General features: G+C 47.1%; 1 protein-coding gene across 1 annotated transcript in view; it reads right to left on the bottom strand.

Annotated features, from left to right (window-relative positions):
* LOC125910244 (A disintegrin and metalloproteinase with thrombospondin motifs 17-like) overlaps nucleotides 1–18,999 on the bottom strand; it is a 102,868-nt gene extending 83,869 nt beyond the window's left edge. Inside the window, exons 1-2 of the mRNA XM_049614011.1 lie at nucleotides 18,564–18,999; nucleotides 10,376–10,503 (exon numbers count right to left, since the gene is read on the bottom strand). Of these exons, the coding sequence (XP_049469968.1) occupies nucleotides 10,376–10,503; nucleotides 18,564–18,918 (483 nt within the window). The 5' untranslated portion in view covers nucleotides 18,919–18,999. The remainder of the gene's footprint in view (nucleotides 1–10,375; nucleotides 10,504–18,563) is intronic.
* Nucleotides 19,000–20,849: the final 1,850 nt, after the last annotated feature.

Here is a 20,849-nt window from a genome sequence, read left to right as displayed (position 1 = left end):
TGCTGGGTTTGCAAGAATGTAGAATAAAGAAGCTAAAAGAACACGAGAAAAAGGAAAGTGAAGAGAGCATCTGCGCCAGAATTTCAAAAGGCCACATGCCCTTTGGCTAGGTGATCAGGACAAGGAGGCAAAGTGTGCAGTTGGCAATCTTCCAGAGCAGGAGTTCACTGGGAAGCTGGAAGGACAGATGTGGGAGGTGCTTCAGGGAGGAACAGGGCAAAGACCCCACTGGGAGGAAGGGCACTTAGGAGAACACACACCTTCCTAGATGAACAAACCACTTCTCCCAGAGTCCCCTGAAAGAAGGACCTCGGTGGAAAGAGACAAATGAGAAGGAGAAAAGGCTGTGGATTAAGTGAGCACTTGCAAAGCGCCTGCACAGCCAGACCAGCACTAGGTGCCCTCATGGCCAATCCTGGCAGGAGATGCTGTTGGCCCCAAACAAGCAGAGGCAAGTTAGGGAGCAATTTTCTACTCCTCCTGATATTCTTGCCACGGCTCCCGAAACGTGGCAAAAAGAACATGTACACAATGCAGCAGCAAAGCTCTGACCAGTACTGATTTAGACCTCAGGGGATCCAGAGTTTAAGTAGATATAATGTTTGGCATTGATTTCCCTTTTTTCCGGGAAGAAGTCCAAGTTAGTTGGGAGCCCAGCAAGGCCTGATGTCTGTGGGGCTGCTAGGGCATGCTTGGCCTGCACGGAACTAGCACCTGCCTCTTTTCTGAGAGTCTAGGATATTTCCAGGCAAGCCAGTGCGGCCCATCCTCATCAGTGTCTGTTCCTCTCAGGGGGCCAAATAAAGCATCTAAAGTGCATGGGCTTAGATCTGGATCTGAGACAATGGAGGATCCTTTCTGAAACATGATCACCTGCTTATTTTTTTGATTGGGACAATTGTTCTTGAGAGCTAAAATTAGTCTATGCAGATGGTATGCCCTTTCAGACAAAGTCTTGCTCTGCATGTTCTGGAGAACCTAAAGGGAACAACTCCTCTCAGTCTGACCAGCAGTGGTCAGTTTCTAGGGTAGACCAAAGATCTCCCAGGCCCAGAGCCACAAGATCACGTGGGGTAGCTGTTCTCCAACTCCAGCATGCCAGAATCTCCTGGAGGGCTGGGCGGATCACCCATTGTTAGGGCGGGGCCCACGAATCTGCCTTCCCCAGGGAGTTCTCAGGCAATGCTGTGGGCCCAGGTCAGATTGGGAGACCACTGGGCTAGGTTTGGAGCTCAGAGATAGAGCCCCTCATGGAGACGGCCACTGCCACGGACGCTGAGCTTTCTGTGTCCCGAGGAGGCAGTGTCTACTTAACTGATACCCCCTGTGCCACTGAAAGACCCGAGGCATGAGTTCCCACTGGGAAAGTAACTACTGCTGCCTCCATCCTCTGTCACCCCTGAGCTGAAGCAGTTCTGGGCTGAGGTATCCTGGAGGCATGTGGGGGAGGCCAGCAGAGCAACAAGGACAACAGAGGCTGGTTCCCCTATACTCTCAGGAAGCAGATCCCCCCCTACAATGGTGCCCAGGGCAGGTAAATGATCCATGGGAGGCTCCACCATGACACACTCTCTAGTTACAAAACCCCAAATGCCCTCAACTGAGGGCCTCACGGATCACCTGGATGCTGTTCGGTCCTTCCGCTCACAGGGCGGTTACACTTCTACCCCTCTCCACCAGGGAAACAGAAACTCAGATCTGGAGCCTTTGATAAGCCTTGCTTGTAGGATTCACATCATCTTATGTGTAAAACTGTCAATGGCTGGATACAGGCGGAAAGTGCTCTGCTCTTTTCTCCCCTTTCCCCACCCAGCATCTTGTTTCAATTTTAAAAACCAGCCTCCTTTGCTAAAACTTCACCTCTAAGAGCAAACGTAACTCAGACATGACTTCAAATTGTAGGCTAACTGCCTTCTGGATTAGGGCTAAATTACCCAGGCAGGTAGGCCATAAGCTTCTCTTCCACAAATGTCATGCTCAAGGCTGTGGTCACTATGCATATCCTGAGAATAATTACAGATTTGGATAGGAGCCTCAGTTTACCCATTCTATAAACTGGAATATTAACCTCAACTGGGAGGTTAATAAAAAAAATGACCTCTCCTCTGGCTCACTTCTTGGGACCCTCGTGACAGGTGGGTGCTGTCAGGACAGATGGAGACAGCACACAGACCATCCTCCCCCTAAGGGGATGGGGGACAGCTAGTACCTTATCTGAGCACAGTAGGGCTCAAAAGGTAATTGTCCTTCCACAGAACCCCTGCCCTCTCCAAAAAAGGAAGACAGGGAAGGAGAAAGTAGGCAGGACCACATCCTTCCCCTGGTCCCTCTTCGTGAAACATGCAGAGAGAGCCAGTGTCCAGAGGGTCATCCACAGGTGGGTTCTCCCATAATATCAAGCAGCGCCCCCATGCAGTGGGTCACTGTCTGCCCCAGTGGGCTTCTCAGATCATGTGCAAACAAGGACACATGGTCACCCTTTGTATTAATTCTTCGAGACACCCAAGGGGTCAGCACAGGTTTGTATGTTCTGCCCACTGTCTGGTATTATTTTAGGCACCTAGTGTGTTTGAAGGCAGGGCACACAAGGGATGTCAATGTCTAAGAAGCAGCAATCACAGAGGCAAAGAAGAGACGTCAAACTAACCTGCCAATAGTGGCATTTTCTCCCTTTGCCCCACAGTTAGTGCAAGTGACATAGAATATTTTTGCAAGGGACTGGGATTTTTTTTTTTTTCAAAATGGAAGTTACCAAAGCATAAAACTCATTAATTCTGAATGTTAGAGGAGTTTTAACAATTGTATTTATGAGGACTGGTGTTCTAAGAGGGCAAGATGACCAAACCAAAGCAAACTCCAAACAATGAATTCTAGGATCTTCCTATGCTTTCCTAGCGATCCCTAGCAGTTACTTTTCCACATACACTAGGCATTCCTGCTACCGATTTCTGAGATTTCAGAGCAGGTCTTAAAGTTCCTGGTCAGCATCTGCAGGTCTGAGCCCTGTTCTGCTAACAAACTGGGGTATGTAGGACACCAGGGGAGGACACTGCCGGGGGCATAATTAATCAAAGGCTCAAGATGATAGGGAACTGGTGGGGAAAGCACAAGCTCTTTTTTGGTAGAGGCAGTCCCTGTGAAACACACAAAAAGCCTAGAAAGGCTTTAGGGCTCAGCACGCTGTGCTGGAGGAGGGGACAGGATGAGCCATGGACAGTGCAGCCATTTCTCCCAGACGTGAGAAATATCCATCTTTGGTGATCTGAAACCTGGATTCTGCCCGCAGGATCCTGCCCCTGCTCGGTAGAAGATCACCAGCAACAGACAACCTCCTGGTCACCACATATAGTGGCCATTTCTCCATCTTCTTTGACTTGGTGGCTTTGTCCCCTAATAGACTGTAGTGTCTACTTTTTCTCCACGCTCATGGTCACAGCCCAGTTTAGACCCTCACTATTCGGGACATGACCTATTGTACCTGTTTCCTCCCCTTTGCTGCCAGATTGATCTTCACCTAAGAGATGAGAAGACCCATGGTGGAGTACGTCCACACTTAGGGATTCAAGATGCTCCACGATGACATGACACCTGCTCATCACCTCAGCTTTCCTCCCTCGTCCTCTAAATGCACACTGAACCCAATCTCCTCCCAGTCCCATTGCCTCTCAGCTACATGATTCACCCTAACAACCTCCTACCTGGTTTCCTGGGTTCCATTCCGGCCCCACACAGCTGATTCTCCATAACCAAGGTGGGTTCACACCTCTGCTTCAATCCCTCCACTCCCGACAGAATGAAATCTCGATTCCTGTCATGGCCTGAGGCCCTGTAGGGTGTGGGCCCTGACACCTCTGCCCTCACATCCACTCCTCCAGCACCTGCTGGAGGATCTCCTCTGCTTCTGGAACCTACCAGCCTTGGAGCCACCTTCTGCCTGGATCATTCTGTTCTGTCTTCATGAGGCTGGATCTTCCATAAATGCCATCTCCCTGGAGAGACCCACCATGCCATTCAGTCTTCCTCAGCTACAATCCCCCTCTCAATCTATGAAACCATTTTCTTCTTCACATGGACCAGTCCTTGGAGAGACCATGTTTGTGAGTTTATGTGTTTCTCGTCTGCACATTGCATGGGGACAGGGACCCTCTCAGTCCTGCTCACCGTTGAACGTCTAGCACACGTTAGTGCTTAGCATGTGAAATGTGCTCAATAAATATTTGATGAATGAATGAACCCAGTTCTACCCTATATACTTTCTGCTATGTCTAAACCAAATCTCACTGGCTCTCAATTATGACTTCACCTTTGGTTGTTAGGGTTTTGCTTAAGTCTCATCTTCGGGACGGACTGTAAGCGCATGGAGGGTGGTGTCTTACAATTCTTTGTGTATGGTGGTCCATTAGGCAAATAGAATTACTTGTGGAATTTAGGAGAATTCTAAGACTTCTTGTGATTTCTTGTATTCTTGTCCCCCACACCTGATCCCAGCAGCCAGCATGGTGTTAAGCACATCACAGGTGTTCAATAAATGCACAAGAATGATGCCTTCTTACCGAGCTGGGCCCTGGGCAAACTGGGATCAGGAGACTTTGATTTTCAGAATGGGACCTCTGTCTCTCTCTTATGCACCCTGAGCCAGCCAGCAACCCTTCCCCAGTGGTGAAGTTTATTGTCTCTTATTTGAACTGGGACTTTCTCATATAGGTTTGGATGGCCTTTGTTTTTTTGTTTTCTTTTGACCAGGAATAGAAGCACTTGCACTCTTTAACTTCATAGCTATCTTCCAACTATGCTTCATTCAGTCTCTTCTGTTGGAGGGATGCCACTAACTTCTTGTTTTAATTTTAACTGAATGCTTTTAGGCCAGCGGCACAGCCCCCAGCCCAGTGTTTCCTGGGCTTCTGTGTTAGTTGCACCAACTCCTACTGTGCTTACCTTTTTTTTTTTTTTTTCACTTTACCTTTGTCTTATTAAACTACACATAATTTCCTCAGAATGGATGCATGGAAAATAAAATTTCTAAGTTCTTCTGTGTCTCGTAATTATTTTGTCCACATGCTTGATTGATAATTTAGCTGTGGAGAATTCTATGATTATCCCAATTTTCTGCCAGGGTCAGTTTCTCTGTTTGTTTTTCTTGGTCTTTCTTGTTCCTGCTGCTGGTTTTCTTCAAATAGCTGTTGATCTCCAGTTGACCACTCGTATTTGAGAATGAGGTACAGAAAGGTAGACTGAAAGGGCTCTATATTTGGGGGTGGGAGGGGTCATGTGGCAGGCTTCTATTTGGGACTGGTGGCAGGAAAGCTGGAGTTCACCCCTTAACTCAGGAGGGTGAGTGTGTGCTCAAGTGCCGAGGTCACACATCTGCCTCAGTTGTCCTTATACAGTTTATCACACGACTTTGGAAAGGAGCCCCCTGATACTTTGCATTGAGCTTATCACCTAACAGCCCATCAAGCTCCAAGTGCAGGGCCAGTCGTGATCAGCCATGTTGTATGGCCCTTTGCCTTCTTTCAATTTTCAGTCCACACCTCACTCCCACACTCTGTTCTCAAGTCCTAGACTCCCTTGAGCGTTCTGCTTTCTTTTCCATTGCGACTCTCCTCTTGTTTCATTTCTGGCCTCGGCTGCTTTGTTCCTTCAACGAAACTTCCATCTACTTCCACCCTCCACAAAGAGGTGGTATCTTTCTTTTGTCAAAGGGCCTCTGCTTCTCTTCGCCATCATGGTTTGTGCTATTCTGCATTTACCATCGGTTTAGTGGAGTCCCACGTGAGGCTCCATCTGCCAGCTTAATCCAGAAGTTGCAATGGGAAGTTAATTAGACAAAGGGGGGTGCAGGGAATGACTCCAGCCTTTTTAGGCCCTGCTGTCAGTAAAGGTTCGGCACCAAAAGTCACACACTTCAGAGATGTCAACTGCAGTGTTGTGACATGGGGAGAAGCAGCAACAAGGAAGGTGTTGTTGAAATATAGGCGTAAGCACAAACACCTGTTAGGTTTTCCTACCTGCTTGTTACCTCCTTCTTCACACAGGGGGACTCTGAGGCCAGAGTCTTAGAATTCTCCTAAATTCCACAAGTAATTCTATTTGCCTAATGGACCACTATACACAAAATGGGAGGCCAAGAAACACTGGACAGTGAAAATAGTTCATTGAAATGGGCTCCAGATTCCAGAATCACTAGAGTCCTAAGAGCAGGGGAGCCATCCACCCATGCATCCACTCACTGCTGTTCTCTTTTCAGTATGTAATCAAAGGCTCTCCTCCAAGCCAGCAGCTGGTGGAACACAGATAATTGGACACAGTCCTTCCACCGAGGAAGTTTATGGGACCTGAAAGTCTTTTGGGTGTTTATCAAGCCCAGGATATGCATACGAGTAAGGATCTCAAAGAAGTGGGACCCTAATTGGATGCCTATGAGCATACGTGAGCTGATGAGGCCTTAAAGAATAGCCAAGTGTAACTGGTCTCAGGTTATCTTCAGATCTACCCTTCACTTTGACTCATCGACTGAAGGTCAGTAGCTCTGAGGGAAGTTGTACATTTGAAACGTATGAACTTGATTTCTTTGTCTCTGCAGGTCAACATAGGCACTGTGGATGATGGGAGTCCTGATTTATACAGACTTGCCGAAAAATAGACAATGTTTGTGTTTCTTTCCCCAGCTCGCTCCTACTTTTATGAGTGCTGTTAAGTTTCATTTCAGCATGTGAAATAATTTGTGACTCACTGAAATGAAACTCCACTCAGTCCTCATAAAAGCAGAATAAAATGGTATTTCCATGTTTCGTGTTCTGGTTTGAATCAGCCTGCTCTGTGGAGCTTAGTGGAATCTGCTCAAAATGCCATGTGGGAGCCTCTTGTCCCCTCCATTCCCTACCAGCTCATCACCGTGCTTCTCAAAATTTCCCAGAACTCCTTCTGCCACCCTAAAATAGCAAAATTTATAGCTGAAGGGAACAGAGGAAAAAGCTAGTAAGTGAACCATGGCAGTATTTCTGTAAGTGCTGTCTTACATAAAATGTGGATGATTTCTACCTTTTATCCAATATAATTAGATAATAGTATTGGTGAATAGGTACAGATCCTTTGCTCACTAAACTCAAGATTTTGTTTTATTACTATTCTTCTCTTTAACCAATTTTCTTTGCCTTACTCATTCACAAGTACCACAGGAATCCAAAACATTCTACTTTGGCAATTACTGTAACTAGGTATCGATACTGTACTTGTATTTAATTTCTTATACTCTTATTTAAGTATGCTCAACATTCTTATAAAACTTTATTAACTCTGACTTTACTCATTTGGATTCTTATGAGAACGGACTCCCCAAGGGGCTAAATTTAACCTTTGTAGTTTCTCTCAGAGGAATAAGTGCTGTTAGAAAAATCACAGGTGGTATTTTTAACTTCCGTCAAAAAGTGAGTTTTGCAGGGATTTGACTTCATGAGGTGCTTATGGGTGCATGCTCCCACCACCTACCAGGATGGTGGTCTTCTTGCTAGGACCGGTGGGCTGCCTGGAGGCAGCTGGTACTTGGGAATATCCATGCAGAGGAGATGGCAGTTCTGAGAACTGACAGGTGGGGCAAGGCTCTGATGAGCATGAGCCTGCCCACCTGCCACAGAGCATGGCCAGAGGGGCCACTGTCTGTACCTGTGTGCCCTAGTGCTCCTGTGCTGAGCAGTGGTGCCTGGTTAGTGCTAGTCTCACTTCAGCTGTCAGTAAATGCAATGATCGTTTGAGGCATTTGAGAGAGACTGGGGTGGGGGTTAGGGAAGGGGTGGCATCCGGGAATGGCAAGGCAGGTGTACCCATGTTACTGCCATCACGCCCAAGTGTAGGGCAGGTTCTGGCTTGAAGGCTGGCAGAGACCTGGTAGAGACTTGGGTGGCATCTCACCCATATTGTTCTGACTGAAAAACTGGATATTTTGCTGTCATGGCGCAGGGAAGTTCCCTAACTGAAGAGTGTGCAGTGAGAACCAAGGTCACATGGGGCACCTGGGTGGCTCAATAGGTTGAATGTCCGACTTTGGCTCAGGTCATGATCTCCCAATTCGCAAGTTTGAGCCGTGCGTGGGGCTCTGTGCTGACAACTTGGAGCCTGGAGCCTGTTTCAGATTCTGTGTCTCCCTCTCTTTCTGTCCCTCCCCCCCCCCCCCCCCCCCCCCGACTTGTGCTCTGTCTCTCTCTCAAAAATAAATAAACATTAAAAAAAAAAAAAAGAACCAAGGTCACAGAAGGGACCCATTGGCACTGATCACTTAGAGCTGAAATCATGTCTGGCCACTTAACATTGACCCCACTGGCCAGAAAATTTCAGGACTCTTAGAAATGTCTGCACATTGGCAAGAACATTGCAAAAGATGCTGGCAACAGCCCAGAGGTAGCTCAGATGGTGCCTTCTAAAGGGTACAAGTGCTTTTTACTTGGAAAATTGTCCTAAAGAAATGTTCATCGCCACACTGTAGGATGGGCCCTGGAAGTGTGTAAGTTAGGAAAGAAAAAAATCCTCCACTTGATTTGCTAGCAGATTTATAGGGAAATGCCGGCAATTCCTCATTTTGGTGACAATGATAAGACCTGTGTTCACACCCCCCAAGGCCCTGCACGTTCTCCACGACAATGCTGCAGCCCTGAGGGTCCAACTCCACCACCATCACGGCCTCCTTCCCCAGAAGGATGCCTTGCCAAGACTCTTGGGCACCTAGTGCCTGTCACCCATGCATATCTGGATTTGATAACAAAGCTAGGCAGGGCCAGAGGGGTCTGGATATTGCCAAGCTTTTTTTCTGAAAAATCCCATTTGGGGACTAGTTTGGACTTCGCAGGGAAAAAAAATCCACTAGGGTTGAAATGGCCCCAGGAATCACCTTAGAGGTTGCATTTGTGTGTCTTGCTGCCTGCCTCCCCTTTTACTCTGTCTGTCTTCACTGATTCACCAAAACGCTGCCCTCAGCCATACTTGGGAAGCAGAGAGAACAAGACGCGCTACCTTATGGGGTCAGTCGGTCCCAGGCCTGGAGGCAGGTTTCTGGTGTAAGTATAGTTAGGGGGAATAATAGTTTCTCTCTCCCGTGACCCCTAGACTTTAAAATTTTTCACATGCTTTTAATAGTTCCATGAATCTGGACATCAGAGATGGGTGTTGACTTTGGGAGGTGTGGGCGCCCCGAAGCATCAGTAGCCACATGGCTCCTGGGATGCGGTTTCTCTTTTCCAAGCAAAATGAGAAGACCCCTCAGAAGCCCTTGGTCAGTGGACTCCTTGCTTATTAGTCTCATGCTGCAGATGCTGGTCAATGGAGGCCAAACAAGGAAGAGTGAAAATCAGAGGCAAGCCCTGGTTTTCCTTTCTGTGCCAAATGCACAGCAACCCTGCTATCCATCTGCCTGCTGAGGGCTCTGGGAGCCACCGCCTCCTCCGGCTCTCAGTGGGCTCACCTGCTGAGGACACGGCTGAGGCAGCCTGGCCTCAACCATGAGGAGGGCACATGTCTGTGGCTGAGGGCGAGGACTCTCTCATGACAGGTGCAGACCCAACTGAATCAGCAGGAGATATGGCACATACAGCACAATGGAGGGTGGCATCATCTGAGTCATGGCCCTCTGGGCACACACCCTCTTGACTCCTACCCCAATTCCAGAGGCTGTACACATCAGGAGGATGGCCATTCTGATGGACAAATAGGACTGTTACGCTGGGCCAGGGAGCCTTGAGTCAGGAGGGCCCAGCTTCAGGTGAGCCCCCAGCTCAGGCAGATTTAACGCAGGTGGAAGGTGCACTTCTACCCATCCCCTCTCCCTCCCTCTCTTTTTCCTTTTGTCTTCTTGAATGTTACTTATCATCATTCTAATGAGTTGCAGACATCCAACACCAGGATGGCTTTGGGGACTAAATTGCAGTTGTCCCCAAAGGCAGCATATTGAATTGAATTCCCAGCACATTCAATTCAGCATACTGAACCACCTGTGAAGGAATCTGCTTAGCTCGACGAGATCTTTTGTAGCTGAACAGAACATAGCTTGTCCAAAAACACATGCACGTACATCTTCCAGTCTTACCTTAGCATTCTACCTGTTGTTCCCTTCACCGGAATGGCTAAAGTTATTTTAAGATTTTTGAGATTATGATGTCGCTACTACTCTTCCAGCCACCTCAACTACCAGCTGGCCTATAGATAAGCTTCATGCTCAGTCACTGCTGAGGGAGGGAGGGGTGCCAAGCTGCAGGAGACAGCACCATGGGTGCCTTATGGAGAAACTCCGTTCCCTCCCCAGGGCTCTGCCCCTCCCTGAAACCTTCTGGGGTGAGGGAGGCTCCCCTCCAAAGAAAGCCCCACCAAAGACACAAGGAAAACATGTCACCTGGCACTTGCCGTGCACACAGAGGTCGGTCTCATAGGGCCCACAGGGTGTGCCATCCAGGACTCTGTCGGCCACCAGCAGCGGGGACTCCTTCCCAAGGGGTGAGCAGTAGAGTTCACATGGTTTATCTGAGGAGGGAAAAGGGAAGGTGGACATTGATGTGGGAAGTGGTTTGTGGGCCATGCAAGGTGCAGGTGCATACGGATGGTGGCCCAAATGATGAGAGGTCAGCATGGAATAAAGGTCACAGGAACCTGGCACATTCTCAGAGACATGGACCTGCCCCTTGGAACACTCAACACAACAAATGGAGAAAGACCCTCAGGCACAGGTGAACAACACATGGGTGAGGGCTCTGTGGGCTTTTATTCATCTTATTCTTCCTTTTCTTTAAGACATTAAAAATACCAGGTTGAAAAAGCATTTTGTTGTGTGCTAACATCTAAGTGAGTTGAATATATATGAAGGGTGAGGCTAGGAGCGTCTCTTGTTGTGGGGGCTGGAAAGGGGGAGAAGGTGAATCAGAATGCCTTTGGGTAGGAGGGGGTGTGAGCCCCATGGATGTCTCTACAGCAGTGGCTTTTTACTAAAAGCTTTAGTGCTCCACTGGCTGTTAGATAAAAACTGCAGGGCTGAGATATGTAGCAAGAAGGTCCTGGAAGAAACTGAGCAGGAGTAAAATACAGGAACATAGCAGCCTCTAGGACAACTTGGAAGGGTCATGTCAGAACCAAGAGAGCTCCTAGAACATGACAAGCTCTCATGCCTTTGCCAAAACTCTTCCTTATGCTTGGAAACCTCTCTCTGCACATAGCTTTCTGGGAGATTCCTATCACCCTAGAAGCTTCTACTCCAGAGCTCTCCTCTCATGCCATCTCTGACATGGAATCTCCCTCTGCACTTTGCTTATGCCTCCATTAAAGCCCTTAACTATTATCCTATTGTTTTATAATTGTTTGAGTAACTTCCATATACAAGAGGGTTTCTTATAAGGTGAGTTCCATTGCTAAAAGAGTTTGAAAGGGATGGATTTTAATTATTATCTTTGGATTTGAAGAACTGACAGTACTGGGAGCCCCTGGAGGACAAGGGACTGAGATTTTTCTCTCTTGTCCTCAGGCCAGGTCCAGGATCTGGCTTGCAGAAGGACTTGGTAAATATTTTAATCTTTCCATATAAACTTTAGAATTAGTTTTTCAATATCTACAAAATAACTTCCTGGGATTTTGATTGGGATTGCACTGAATCTATAGGTCAAGTTGACAAGATCAACTGACATGACAATATTGATTCTTGTCATGAATCATTGAAACATGGAATTTCTCCCCATTTAATTTTTTAAATTCATTCCTTACAGTTTTTCTCATATAGATCTTACACATATTTTGTTAGATTTATACCTAAATATTTCATTTCTTGGGTGCTCGTGTAAATGGTATTGTGCTTTTAATTTCAAACTCCATTTGCTCATTGCTGGTATACACAAAAGTGATTTTTGTACATTTACTTTGTATCTTGTAACCTTGCTATAATCATTTACTAATTCCAGGAGTTTTTTTCTTTTCTTCTATTTTTTTTTTGTTTTTGTTGTTGTTGATTCTTTTGGATTTTCTACATAAATCATCATGTCATCTGCAAACAAAGGTAGTTTTATTTTTCTCTTCCCAATTTGTGTATTTTTCATTTCCTTTTCTTGTCTTATTGCATTAGCTAGGACTACCAGTATGATGTTGAAAAGGAGTGGTGAAAAAAAAAAATCCTTGCCTTGTTCTTGATCTTAACAGAAAAATCAAGCTTCTTTTTTTAATAAATGAATGGATTTTGTTCTTCCGTATGTAACTGAGAAAGAGGAATGCACCCTTCTCTCTCTGTGTCACCTCATTCCAATGATGTTTATGTGATTATTTTGCAAGGAAACCTCCAGAGAGAGAAACAGCAGCACGTCTGTGCTGCCTCTGTCAGGCCCTTTGTTTCCACCATGATCTTTCTCCACTGGGTCCTTCCACTGGTTTCAGGTGAGCAAGGGCAGGGGTAGAAAAAGGCTTCTGGAGTTGACTTGGCCTCAGAAGACCTTGACATTCCAGCTGGATAGTTCTTGTCAGAGCAGATGTGCTGTCTCACTCAGGCTCTGCGGCTTTCATGACTGAATGACATTCACTAAACCACCAACATTTTCAGCAGCTTTCCAAAGCTCCTCTCTCATGGAGCTCTGCTGACCAACATGCCGAGTGGGATGTCTTGTCTTATAACACTAGAGAGAAGCTACAGAGGTTCAGTAGAAATGTTCAGCTTGTTTGTTCCAGTTAGTTGTGGGCGGAAACTGCTGTGAAGAGTAGTTTCCCAGGTAAGTAAAGTAATGATGTTTCAATGTTTATTCATTCAAAAAACAGGAATTGAGCCCCTCCACCACACAAGGCACTCTTGTGGCACTTTGGGGAAAGAAAGATGAGTAGTGTATGCTTTTCAAGGCCCTGGTGGTCTAAGGGACAAGTACACAGCAAATCCCAGAAGAGGCAGACTGTGAAAAGCCACATGAAATGGACCTGAGCTGTCAGAGGACAGGGCACTAAGTGGAAAGAATGACCCATTTCCCAGCTAGCAGGCTAGAGGCAGTTGTCCCTCCATTTAAGTGGAATGACCCAGGAAGGCAGCCAGTGGAAGGGGTATGGGAGACTAAAATGTAAACTGAGATCAGGTTCTGGGAGGCTCATCTGACAAAATTTTTGAGGTGCTCTTTGGGACCTTGAGGTTTCCTGTGAGCACCTTGGGGAATGAATGGGAGAATGCAGCACCACAGCCCCCAGTCTGAGTTGATGGGTGTATCTTCTTCACATCCTAGGTAGGCTTCCTCTAATGTTACATTGTAAGGAAGGAAGGGTCCCCTGGGTCCAAGAAATCTGAAAACTACGTATTTTACCTTTAAACTGCCTCAATACTTGGCATAACTGAGCTTTGAAGTGATTTCTACAATAGCAGTAATTATGGTGATGATGTTGATAAAATCACAAATAACATTAATTATATTTCGTGTACAAGGCAGCATGCTAAGTAGTACCTGTGCACTTCAGGTGGGTGCTGTCATTGCTCCATCTTATAGATGAGCATGTGAAGCTCAGAAAAGGTACAGGCTACCCAGAGTCTCTTGATTGGCAAGGCCAGACCCTAGCCTCTTTGTGCCAGCCTAGTTTTCTTTCGGACACTGGGGGCCAAAAAAACCAAGAGACAAAATGGTGTTACTGAAAACAAACCACTAGTTTCATGAATGTTTCTGGCTTCTGAATATACTCTGACTTGAGCAGAAATGGAAATGGGATTTGGGTGAAAAAGTAGAGGGTCTTTTGAGACAAGTTAGAAAGACCAGACTTCGAGGGGTGAAGATTTTGGGGGGCTCTTTGGTGTAAACAGGAAAGTAGAGATTCTCCAAAGCAGGGGGGTTGACCTCAAATGGAGGATTTTTAGCAATGACCCCAGGCAAGAAAGTATACTCAACTCTGTCCACACTGGACTCTTGCAGCTGCAGACACTGTCCTCCTTGGCTTGGGAAGTCTGGGGGCACCCAGACTCCAGAACAGAGTTCAGACATAACACTTCCTTCCTTTGCTCAGACTGAAACTCCATTTGTCCATCTCCTTTTCTGAGGTCTGTGCTCAGAATTTAGGGTACCCCACACCTCTAGGAAGGTGTAGTACTCTCTCCCAAAGGGACTCAGGATAACCTTTATAAAACTTGAGGAGAAGCCCCTCAAAATTCCCTGAATATTCCCATTGGATGGGCAATTAACCTCCAGATAAATAAGGTGCTGTGATTTTCTCTGAGCACAGTATCTTACATTCTTAGTAGTACAGAAGGAGGTCAAATCTTAAAAGCTATACAACCACACACTCCAAAGAAAGCTTAGAGTGTCCCTCTTGGCTGATATGTGCCAAGATGAAATTCTGATTGAGGCTGGACTGTCTGCTGTAAATCCTGGTCTCTCACTGGCCCACTTGTCTCCAGGACTCATATTTTGATGAAGAAACCACACAGGGCAGGGGAGATGAGCTCAGGGGCTTGAGAGCCACCTGATCATATCTGCTCATTGGATGCCTGGAGGACTCCCCCTGGTGCTTCATGATGAAAAGGACACTTGTGGCTACTGGCACTCTTGCTGTTCTCTCTGCCAAGTGGTTACAAGGTCTTACTAAGGTGGAGACACCACTGAATTTTGAGGCCATCACAAGTGCTCACTCCAGCTCTGGCTGGCTATCTTGGGCGGGGGGGGTACATGCTGAGGAGGCTGCTTTGTCCCCTATCCCCAAAGCTGCCCACCATGAGTCCAAAGCCAAGCCTTAGTTGATTGGACCAGAAGCAGCCACTTGACTGTAGTTGTGCCACTCAGTTCTTTTTCTCCACCACAACCTCATAGCCACGCCCCAACTGATTAGACTAAGTGTAGCCACAGGTAGACCAACCAGGGTCTCTCTCTTGAAAAAATCAGCACTAAATTCAGATATGGAACAGCTGTGTCTGTTCATGATTGATGGATCTGAAATAAGTCTATACCCCCTTATCCATAATCCAGAATTCCAAAAAGCTCTGGAAACTGCAAGCATGTTCTTATATTTGTGGCAAACGCATTTGGCAGCAAAACCGGGCTTGACTGACATGAGGCTGTTGGTAGTGTGCAGTATCCTCATTAGAGATTGTTCATGGATTACTTGGTAGAGATATCACATGTGTCCCTGGACTGTGGGGTGCTTCCCAGGGCTCCACTGGGGGTATTAAGTAATATACGGTTGATATACTGTTGTTACCTAACACCAAAAATGTTTGGCCATATCTGGCCCCAAAGCGCTCAGATAAAGGATAAAGGTCCTTTATCAGGAAAGGTGCTGTGGGTGACCCATCAGCCTGCATGTGGACAAATCATGAGAAAGCCAGTCTGCAGGTGGGGGGCAGGAAGATACGACTCACAAACACATTAGTTGTGGTGGGCATGGAGAGGGGGTTCGGATATTTTCAGAGGCCCTGGCCTCAGACCCTCATCTGGGCCCTCGGGATCTGAGACACCCTTCATCTTTGCAACAACTTTCTCTTTTTCATTAAGCAAGTGGAGTCAGCTTGGCCAAACTGCAGTCAGAGAGTCCTTAACCATCATACCCTCCAGCCCCTGGAAGGCTGAGACCCAGAGTGGCTTCTGCCATGCCGGGGAGGCGCTGGGAATGCACCTCCACGTCCAGACATGGCCTTCGCCAAGCCCTCCGACACTTCAGTGGGCATGTGGCCTGCTGGCTTGGGCGGGAAGGACTGAACTCCTGAAGGTTTCTACTTAAATGAGATTCCATGGGGAAAGCAGAAATGGGGTGGGTCTGGCAACAGGGCATCTCAATGGGTTTCTGTCTAAAGGCTTTCCCACCCAGAACTATTTTCTAAGGAGAGCCTTTGTCTTCTTTTAGAGGTGGTATGGATTTGTGGTCCTGAGACCTCTCTTGGAAAATCTACCTCTGCAAGAATTCTTTTTTTTTTTTCAGCAGGAAAAAAAAGAAAAAATATAGCTTCCCCTTTCTTGAACTGTGCGTCACTCGCCAAAGAATTCCGCAGTGATAGCAATGCTATGAATAGGGCAGTCATAATGGGCTTCGAGAGAGCCCAGAGCCCGACCACAGGAATCGTTCCCATCATGGCTGAGCTAGAATTGGGCCTTTTATAAGCTGATTTTTCAGAAGAACGCACTTATAATCTGTATTCTCCCCCTTGCCCTCTGAATTGGCCATTTATTATTTTGTTTTCATCCTTGTTAAATGCTCCTTTCACAAATGCTGGCTTCTGTTTATATTTGACAGGGAAATGAAACCAAATATGCAAGAAGTCATGACAATTCCACCCTGGAGGAGGAGGTGTCAAGCTACCCTTGCAAAGCCCTGAACTTGGGGTCCCTCCTTCAAAGACAAAATGCATACTGCCCGCTAGCTGTCCTTATCAAATAGGGTAGTGCTTTCCAGATCAAAGGCAGTAGCACTCTGGCTATAATTATCGATGGTTTTGGTAGAGAGACATGAAAAGTGAGTGGGCAAGAACATATTCTGAATCCGGCAAGCTTCCCCAAATTGCTGCCCTGAGAAGCTTCTTTGGAGGGGGATCCAGGGCAGACATCAGTTTCAGCCACTGTGATGATAAGAGAACTAAGGAGCTCAGTGATCCAAAAGTGGTTACAAGTAAAATAGAAGCTTAATCTGGACTTGGAGAAATCTGTGGAAAACCAGCCATTTAAGTGGGATTTCTGCATCGAATAAAAGAGGACTGAAAGCTGAAGCAGACCAAGGAAAGAATAACAACTCTGTGTGCATAGCTGGGTGGAAATGGGTGAGTCTTTCTTAGATCTGACCTCTTTTTGCTCCTGACAAGCAGCAGAGGACACGACAGAGGGCCTAGGGGGTCTTTACCCAGCAGGCTGGGATGGCTGATGGTATGGAAACAAGTCTGCTCCGCATCAGAACTGACTGCAGTGCTGGAAACAGCTTCTGCTTGGGGCTTGCTCCCTCCAGATTAGGGGCTTGAATGTGCTCGTGACATGTGGAAGCCTCCTGTGTCTTCCTGCATCTGAGGAATGGCCAGGCAGAGAGAAGTGAGGATCCTGGGCGAGCCCCTGCGTCCAGCTGCATGTGTTCCTTTGGGGAGGGCAAGTCTGCTCGGCCTCCTCTCTCCTTGGTCTGCAGAAACAGCTGAGGGTATGGAGGCCGCTCTTCTCTTGAAGTCTTGGTTATGTGATGGTATACCTACAATCACACAGCTCCAAACGGTGGTGTTCTTTTTTAAAAAGGAAAAGGTCTGGGGAGCTCTCAGATGCTTTTAAATGAGCCCATAGCCGAGCGGGTCGGTATTATCTGCGATGATTTAGAGCATCTCATGTTATTTTACAACTCAGTTCAAAGCACGTGGGTCAGGTTGCTGGGTTAAAAGCGACAGGTCTGAGGCCATTACTCCCTGTGATGCCTGGGTCTACCCCTACAGCTAGGTACACTTGACCCTGTAAGAACAGACTGCAGCATGTAGATTTTAGAAGTTCTTTAAACCACAAAGAAGAAACCTAAGACCTGGCACAGGAACTTCATTCTCCTACAGAAGCCTTAGAGACTCTGTTACTGCAGTTCTTATTAAAGCCTCTTCACTTGACACTTCTGAAGTCATGCTCTCTTACTCGAGTATGGGAAGCCAGATGATAGTTGGTTATTTTCTGAGTCACCTCCTCCAGAACTGGGGTCCCTCCCTGCTTCTTATCAGCTGCAGGGACTCAGATAGGTCCCATGACCCGTAACCTCTCCTCTCTGCATGGCTCATTATGCATATTAATTGAGATGATGTATGCAGAGCTAACCTGTGCCTGGCATATGATGTGCTCAACAAATAGGACCATATTGTCATCATTACAATACAGTCTTATCTCCAGGAGACAAAAGTCAAAAAAACCCTGAACTAGGCCATGGCCACAGGAGGCTGTGTGTGTGGGGGGGGGGGGGGGGGGGGGGGGGGGGGGGCTGGGGGGGAAGGCAGTCTTTATCAATGATAAATAGACATCACAAATCCTACAGACAAGATATACCACCTAGAAGTTTATCAGCCACTGGAAATGCCTGCAGCGGCCCATGGGGAAGCCTCCCTTGAGTTGGGAGAAATCTCTTGGAAGGAAAACGTGACCTGTGCCTATCATCGTCTTCGGCGAGTTGTGAACTGGCCTCCAAACTTTTTTTTTTTTCAAACACTCTAGGCAAAGAGTAAAAGCCAACCCCAAAACGAACCGAGAAAGAAATGCAAGAAAGCATCAACCTTGGAAATAGAGACAGCAGACACAGAGACCCACCATCCTGTCCCTGCAGAGCCTTGCTCTCCTCAAAGCTGGCCCTGGGCCCCTCAGCACATGGCACTGTGCGGCAGGCCGCTAGCACACCCGCCTCGCTGCAAATGGGGGTGCAGGACAATTCTGGTCTGCTGCCCGCCTCACAGCTGCTTTTAAGAAATCTCCCAGGGCTGGGTCATCCAAGTTCAACCCCACTGCTTGAGAAGTGGGCCCACTGCTGCCTGGGGTAGCAGGACTGGAGCGTCCTGTTGGATGGATTGCTGGGAAGGGGGGGCCCTGTGGGTTTTCCCAGGAGGTGTTTACATTCTTGGAGAAGGGGGGGGCACTGTGAAAGGACGTGCCATATGCCTTTACCATCAACCACTACTGCTGTCAGCAGGCCCTTCTTCTTGCTGCTGAGCCGGTCATGCGTCTGGCACTGCTGGTCCCGGAAGCTGGGCAGGCCCTTGGGGCAGGGAAGGTTCTCGCAGACGGCGTGCTCCACACTGGCGCCCAGGCAGTGCGTGCCTCCAGGCCCAGGGCTAGAAGGAAGAGAAAGGTCTGTGTTAACCAGACAGTGCTGTGGAAACAGCAGGGGCGTTTGGATTTTGCCTCTCTTGCCAAAAGGGGGAGGGGCCAGGCAAAGTTTCCAAAGCACCCTCCCTCTGCTCTTACACACCATATCTCGGCAATCCCAGCCCCGTGCTGACGGCATGTTTAAGTGAGCCATCAGAAAAATGCATCCAAGAACTGTAAATCAGGGTCATCTGGAAATAGAATACAGTGAGTATAAGTTCGGCAAGATCCACAAATTGTGTCTTTCATCTGAACCTAAAACTTGGCCATCTGTAACACTGAAAACCCAAAGGGGAATTTTTAGTGTGTGGGTTTTTTTTGTCTGTTTGTTTGTTTTATTTTTCTATAAAACAAAGGCCTTTAAATGGCTCCTGCATACATTCTGGAGGTCGCTAAGTATGAGTAAATAGCTCTTGTTTACTTTATAATAAAAAGAATCAGAATGATTAATTAATTTGTTCATGGGCTTTGGGTGGAGACTGGTCAGATCCGGGCTCTGCAACCTTTGCTGGGGCAAGCGTGAGACCAAATGTGTCCCAGCTCTGTGCTTAGACTGGGGTTCTAAGCAGTTCCAGAGACTCAGCTGTGTTCTCTGGCCTAGCCCATGTGTGTGAGGGGCACTGAGGAGGAATAACAGGACGCTGGTCCAGCTGTGGCTGAAACGTGGCTCTGCCCACCGCTTCCATGAGGCCCTGGGGTATCCCCATCAGGCTCTGAACCAAGCAACCTCAGTGGCTCCTTTCATTTCCATGAGACCCAAATCACCATGATGGAGTACCGCTGTTTTCTCCCTGTACTTTTTACTGAAATTGAGCATTCAAGAGAAAAGAACACAAATCACAATTGTTTTGCTCAATGGATTCTCACAAATTGCATTTACCTGTTGGCAAGATATTTTTGACACATTAACCATTTCATACTAAGTATTTCTTTTCCTCCCTTTGCCATTCCTTGTGTTTAGACAACTGGAGGCCACCCTCTGATCACATGAGGGGAGATACATCACAGCAGAAGTCCTCAGGCTTTTGTGTCACAAAAGTCTACACCAGGGGCTCTACAAACATTTTTGGCAAAGGGCCAGATGGTGAATATTTCTGTAGGAACTACTCAACTCTGCCACTGTAGCAAAAAAGGAGCCAGAGATGATGCATAAACAAAAGGGCATAACTGTGCGCCAATAACACCTTATTTAGAAAACCAGGTGATGAACCAGATTTGGTCCATGGGCCATTGTTTTCCAGCTCTTTGTCTGCATAAATGTGTTGGAGAAAACATCTGGAATGGGAAGAAAGGCTTCTTTCATACCCCTATGACCATTTCATATACACCAGACATCTCTCTCACCTGGGCATGGTGACAGCCTTGTGAGAGGGTACATACTGGTGGATCCAGAGAGGGACCCTGAGTTCTGATCTCCAAGTTAGGAAATAGCAGAACCTCTCTGAGGTTTACAGGATCTGAGAACAGAGGGAGCTTTTGTTCTGTTCTTTTTCCTTCCCAGAGCACAAGGCAGGCAGCTGGATCTCAGAGAAATGATTGCATGGCATAGAGAGAATCTCAGACAGCCTCCCAAGAACCTAGGGCCTGCATACCAAGTGTGAACAGATGAATGGGTTCCTGTGCCACAAAGCACACTGTGGAAGAAAGAGAGAGGGGAAAAGCCATGCGGACCAGCAGGAGGACATTTTCTTTGTAATAGGCAAGTTCCCATGGCTGGGATCAGAGAAGGGATGGGTAAGGCTACAGATGCTGTATGGTGAGAAGTTCTGGGTTGAATTGTGTCCATCCTAAAATCATATGAAGTCCTAACCCCAATGCCTCAGAATGTGGCCTTATTTAAAAATAGGACCACTGCAGATGTAGTTAATTAAGATGAGATCATACCAGAGCAGGGTGAGTTCCTAATCCAATATGACTAGTCTTGTTATAAAAAGGGGAAATATGGAGATGGAAACACAGAGGGAGAGCACCATGCAGAGATGAAGACAGAAATCAGGGTGATGTTTCTATACTCTAAGGAACGACAAAGATCACCAGCAAGCCACTAAGCAGTTAGGAGAGGTGCAAGGAACAGATTCTCCTTCA

This window comes from Panthera uncia (assembly GCF_023721935.1).
Source record: "Panthera uncia isolate 11264 chromosome B3 unlocalized genomic scaffold, Puncia_PCG_1.0 HiC_scaffold_1, whole genome shotgun sequence".
In the NCBI taxonomy this organism is placed as follows: Eukaryota; Metazoa; Chordata; class Mammalia; order Carnivora; family Felidae; genus Panthera; species Panthera uncia.
The sequence above is the reverse complement of the archived record's forward strand: the minus strand, read 5'-3'. Positions and strand labels throughout refer to the sequence as shown.